This window comes from Nannospalax galili, unplaced genomic scaffold (assembly GCF_000622305.1).
Source record: "Nannospalax galili isolate Female #2095 unplaced genomic scaffold, S.galili_v1.0 scaffold1654, whole genome shotgun sequence".
Classification (NCBI taxonomy): Eukaryota; Metazoa; Chordata; class Mammalia; order Rodentia; family Spalacidae; genus Nannospalax; species Nannospalax galili.
The window spans coordinates 143,654-150,065 of record NW_008334135.1 but is presented as its reverse complement, the minus strand read 5'-3'; the positions used below and the strand labels follow the sequence as shown (position 1 = coordinate 150,065).

General features: G+C 38.9%; 1 protein-coding gene across 1 annotated transcript; it reads right to left on the bottom strand.

The window, feature by feature from the left end:
• Nucleotides 1–2,338: 2,338 nt before the first annotated feature.
• Nucleotides 2,339–3,304, bottom strand: LOC103730979 (olfactory receptor 10T2-like). Its single transcript, XM_008829291.1, has one exon. The coding sequence runs from the start codon at nt 3,302–3,304 to the stop codon at nt 2,339–2,341; it is 966 nt and encodes a 321-aa protein (XP_008827513.1).
• Nucleotides 3,305–6,412: the final 3,108 nt, after the last annotated feature.

The following is a 6,412-nucleotide window of genomic DNA, read 5'->3' as shown; positions in this document are numbered from 1 at the left end:
TAAATCTTATCTATTTGCATAGGATATAATTTCATGGGTAGCAAACACACACACACACACACATACACACACACACATATATATATATGAAAATTCAGAAATGTATTAAAATGGTAGGGACTAATAAACAAATCCAGGAAGTTTGTAGGAGACAAGCAGAAAATCAAAGACATTTCCTTTGTACTAACAATGAGCAAACTGGATTTTAATGCTGCTGGGCCAAGTGAAAATCTACAAACAAAAGGTAAGGCTGGACACTTACCCCATTCTATATACAAAATTAATCCAAATGATTGCATATCCAGATGCAATGTCTAAATATATAAAATTTTAAGGACAGCAAGCAGAAATTTTCACAATCCAATACTAAGGAATGGCTTCCTAGTCATTACACTCAAAATAAGAGAAAAATAGAAAAAATATATGGGACCATGTTAAAAACAAAAACTTCTGGAGAGATGGCTCAGTGGTTAAGAACACTGGTTGTTCTCGCAGGAGACCCAGGTTTGAATCCAAGCACCCACGTGGCAGCTAACAACTGTCCATAACTCCAGTTCCAGGGGATCCAACAGCCTCTTCTGTCCTCCATGGGCATTGCATGACACAGGTGCACTTACCTACATGTAGGCAATACACTCATGCACATAAAATAAAAATAATTTTAAAAATACCCCAAAAACCTCTACATTTCAAGAGAAACTAGGAATAAAGCAAAGAAATCATAGAAACATGGGAGGAAGTGTTTATACACTATATATGTGTTTACGGATGGGTATTTATGTCAATAAAAACACTTAAAACTCAACACAAATACCTCAATGAAACGTGAGGCAAACAGAGCTGGAGTGATGGCTCAGCAGATAAGAACACTTGCTGCTCTTGTAGAGGACCTAGGTTCCATTCCCAGCACCCTCATGGCAGCTCACAACCATCTAATATTCTGGGTCTAGGGGATCCAATGTCCTCTTCTTGCCTCCTCAGGTACCAGGAACACACATGGTGTGCTTACATACATGCAGGCAAATGCACATGCACGTACGTCTCCAAAATAAAAATAGAAGTTAAGGAAAAATTTGAAAATTATTTTCTCTAATTAGTTACACAAATAGCCAATAAGATAACAAAATTAACTTTGATACCATTACTTGTGAGGGAATCTGATTTCAAACATCATGTGGATATTTTATTGAGCCACTCTAATGACATGGACAACGTAAGTTCAGTATTTCTTGCCAACACAGTGTCATCTGGTCTCATACAAGCAGAACCTCATTACCATAGCCAATCAGACCGCAGAATACACAGCAATTTCCACCACTGTGAGGTTCATAAGTGGGAAGCTATCTTTGTAGTCCAAACCATTCAAATACTATTAATATATTTCCTTGAATACTTAATCCAATTAATTAGTACGCCATGATTTCTTCTTGGCCTTTTGACTAAGAGAAGGGTAATTACTAAGCCATCAGACATATCTGAGGAAGGAGGAAACAAGAAGAGTACCTTGACAGATTTTCAGAAATGTCCATGAAAATTAACGTGATAAATTTTCTGTTGAGGGACTGGAGAGATGACTGGAGAGATGGGTTAAGAGCACTGACAGCTCTTCCAGAGGACCCAGGTTTGGTTCCTAGCACCCACCTGACAGCTAACAACCATCTATAACTCCAGTTCCTGGGGATCTGACACCCTCTCCTAATCTTAGCAGACATTGCATGCACACATGGTGTACTTATATACATGTAACCAAATCACTGATACACATAAAAATAGAAATAATTTTTAAGTGTCCGTTGATTTGGAAATTATGTTTTTCAGTTTATCTTTTGCACAAATCCACGTGTTATATTCTAAGTTCTGATTTTTGATAGACATTAATCATTTAGATATGAATTAAGCTGACTTTTTCTCAGTATTGTGATCACACCTTATCCTCAATTCTATATCAGTCTTCTTTCTCCTTTGTCAACCAATTGCACCACTGGTTCTTGTTTTCCACTCTCTTCCCCCCATCTCCCTCTCGCTTTTGCTCTTCCTTTTCTAGTTCTCTCTTCCTTTTTTGAGTTCTTTTTCTTTTTAATATCCTCTCTTCAATATGATAATTTTCTCTCCCACCAAAGCAACTGTGACTATGAAAATACAATGTGTCACCATATTTTAATGTTTGCTGGCTCATTAAGTGTACATATATGCATTGCATTCTACTTGTAGTAGGGAAATGGGGAGAACAGGACTTATCAGATTGTTAGACAACACTTCAATTACTTTGCACATTAAGCAGTAACTTTTACTGTAAATACCTTTTCCATTTCTGCTTGTCAATGCTTAGTAGCTTTGATTACAGGTTCAGAGTTTTTTTATTTGTTAACCAAGGCAAAATTTTAATTATACCGTCTAGTACTTTCCTCAGAGCTGTCTGCATTTCCTTGTTTCTCAGGCTATAAACAATGGGGTTAAGCAGAGGTGTCAGTACTGTATATGTTACAGCCATCAGCATGTCTTCACGGAAAGAGTCGCTGCTCTTTGGTCTCAAGTAGACAAAGCAGGCAAATCCATAGTGTATAGACACAACCGTGAGGTGGGAGGAACAAGTTGAAAAGGCCTTATATCTCCCCTGTGCAGAAGGCATCTCTGCAACGAGGGATGCTATGAAGACGTAGGAAACCATAATTAAAACAAAACTTCCCACAAGGACAAATGCAGAGAGCAGAAAAATAAGCATTGCATGACGAGAAGTGAAATCACAGGCAAGGTAAACCACAGGTGAAATGTCACAGAAGAAATGTTGGATTATGTTGGAATCACAGAAAGACAAATTGAATATGGTGATGGTAATGCCCAGGGAACACAGGAATCCAATCACAAAAGCACCCATAATGAGCTGGAAACAAATCCTCTGCGTCATGAGGGTGTGATACTGCAGTGGGTTGTGGATGGCGGTGTAACGGTCATAAGACATGGCAGCCATGATGAAACAGTTGTTGGCTGCCAAACCAAAGAAGAAAAGCATCTGTGTGGCGCATTCAGGGAGAGAGATGGTCTTGCTCTCTGACAGCAAGTCCACTAACATGCGGGGGATGATTACCATAGTGGTGCAGGTTTCTGAAAGGGACAGAGCAAAGAGGAAGATATACATGGGGGTGTGAAGGCTGTGACTGAGCTTGATGGCCACCATGATGGACACATTTGCTAGTAGGATGGTCACATGGAAGAGGAAAATCACAGCAAAGAGTAGATTCTGCAGTTTTGGGAAACTGGAAAATCCCCACAGCAGGAATGTGGTCACTGTTGTGTGGTTGACCATCCTTATGGTAATTGCAGCAGTTTTACCCCAGAGGCGAACACATGTCAAGATTCTGAGATGACTGTGTAGAGATTCTTTCCTGATGTCATTAGGATGTCTATGATCATCCGAGCAAATATAGAACAGTAAAAAAGGAGCCTGTATAAAGGGAGTTAAGGTCAGGAGAGATCACACAGGTAAAGGCACTTGCTGCCAAGCCTCATGACCTAGGTTGAATCTCAGGTGCCCACATGGTAGAAGGAGAGAGCTCACACCCATAAATTGTCCTCTGATCTCTAAGTATATATTGTGGCATGTGGAGGTGCACAGACACACACAAGTACATACACACATCAATCAATCACTGTAAAAAAATGAAGTTAAATGGACCTAGCTGAAGTCCAGATGGGAGACTAGAAGTGCAGGGAAATGAATCTCGTGTGAGAATCTGTATAAACTTCACAGAGTAGCTCCAGATTTCTTTTTGCATTCTGTGCATGAAAGCATTTCTCATTGTTCTTGCTCCATTCTGGACCTGTAAGGAAGAAGCATAGGACATACGAGTGTCTCGTCCTTTGTTTATGATATGTGTCACTTTTCAAATCACGCTTTTCATCCAATGGTCCCCTAGCCCTCAGCAGTGCTTGTAAATCTGTTGAGGGAATGCATAATCTAATCACTTACTCTAAAAATAATCTTTTGAAAATTCTATATGAATCAGTGACAGATTCCAGAGAACTTTCATTTATTTGTTCAGTGCAATCCTATTTCTATTGTTCTCTCCATAACACAGTGTCTCCAAGAATGATCTTTTGTGACAATGAGCAGGTCAGAGTTCAGCTTGTGTAGCTTTTGAGTTCCTTTCTTGGTCTAATAATTGAAGATGGAGAGACATACATTCTTTGTTTTAGTCTGGTAGTTCTTTAAACATATCCATAATCTTTAAGTTTTTAAGAACTTCCCATTGAAGTTCTTTTCCAAGTGCATAAGATAATATCATGAACTAGGAGTTACTATGATCTCGATGATACTGTACCATTCCAGATCTGAAAACTGTGGTCATAATGGTCTGATAAAATTTTGATTTTTCAGCAGAATATCCAGAACAGTCGCAAAGTTAAATGGTTCTCTTTGCATTGTAAAAGGAAAAAGAATCTATTTGATTTCCTTGGATCAGTTTTGCAAATTCATATTTCTATTTTAATTAATTTCCCCAGATCAGTTTTGAGAAGTCATGGTTCTATTTTGGCGATTCATTACACGTATAATCTGTGAAGAAGATAAAGAGGACAGAAAATTGCCACAAGGACTCTCCACAGAACTTTGATTTTTTATTTCAGCTACTTTTTAAAGTAAAGGAAAAGAAAAATAAGGAAACTGGGTAGAAAAAAGAAGGTATGGGGGAAATTGAGAAAGATATGATGGATGGAAATTATCCTGCAAGATATACAAAGATTAAATAAAATGAAAGGCAAAACTATATTGTTTTTTGAAGGCTTACTGATTTCTAATTATATGTATTATAGTTTGGGATGCAGAATATAATAAAAGACCAGATAACCAGCACCTGTTTTATATTAACAATGCACCACAAAATGTGTTAGATAGCGCTGTTTTAGATAATCCTCGCAAACCTTTATGGTAGGATTAATCATTCAGATTTTTTGAAGAGGAGAGTGAGGTACAGAGTAGTTACATATATTGACTAAATGTTCATGTTGTGCCAGACACTAAATTATAAGGCATACAACATGGAGTTCTGTGATGTGGTAGTTCAGTTATTTATTCAGTCAGTGAAGACCTCTCTAAAGAGATGACCTACTCAGATGGAGAGTGGAATGACAGACCACAAGCAACAGGTGAAGATCAGGGGAGCCTTTCGCTGGCACATGGAGCATCTAATATAAAGGGCCTCGTACAAGCAACATGTCTACTCAAGCAGTCCTCAAAGAGTCATGTGATTTGTTTTAATTTCACTCACACAGAATTTTTCTTGGATTACCATAGAGATGTAGAGATATGATACCCCAATTCCACACCTTATAAAAAATGCTTTTAACTGGGCTTTGAGGTACGTGCCTGAAATCCCAGCACTTGGGAGGAGGAGGAAAGAGGATAAGAAGTTCACAGGCCGTCTCAGCTATACAGAATCCAAGGCCAATCTGGACTAAATGAGATCCTGTCACAAATTTCTTCTGGCACATCTCCAGTACGATAATTCTTCAAAGTACTGAACGCCAAAGTTTTCAGAGCAGAATAGGTCATCCTCCCCACACACTGACATGTCCTCTCGTCTCCTATTTGAATTGCTTACAGACACATCAGAGTGCTGCCGTAAAGCTTCCTTTGGGATGTGTGTGTACATATTCCTTCACATCTTTCATCCAGACATTTCACTTCCACACCTACAGATCTGTTTGCCGAATCTTGATCTTTATGTAAAATTTCCTCTACTACTCACCCTATACCATACAGAGTGAATATATATGTCACTTCCTTCTCCTAGTCCTGTTCTTTTCCTGCTTTTGGCTTTTGAAGGTGGAGGGCAGTGTTGAGGCAAGGTCTTCCTATAGCTATGGCTGGCCTGGAACTACCCTTGTAGACTAAGCTGGCCTTGATCCCACACAGATCCGAATGCCAAATACCTCTGCCTCCAAAGTGGTGGGAATAAAGATGTGTGCCACCATGCCCAATGCTATTTCTGGCTCTTTTTATGTCAAATCTACTCTCATGCTGTTTATTATAGATGTGATTTAGATCGCTATTGTTTAAGAGGCAGATAGTACTAATAACTTCTGATCTTTCATGCATATTTCAATTGTACAGTTGCACGTACTCTCCAAGCTCCTCTAAGAGACAAGTGCTATTAAAATGACCTTGTTTATAATGAGAAAAATGTAGCTTAGAGAGGTGTTCGATTTGCTGAACATGATATGGGTGGTAAGCCTACCTACATGGTACATTTATAGCAAGGTTTTGAGAGTTCTGAAACACTTTTTTTGACTGGTTGATTACAAAGCCTCCCCAATGAACGTTCTCTAGCGTGAGTGCAAGGTATGACTGGTCAGTTTTCATTCTTGTCAACCATAGACAAGCAACACCACACAGTTTCTAAAATCCAGCATGTCC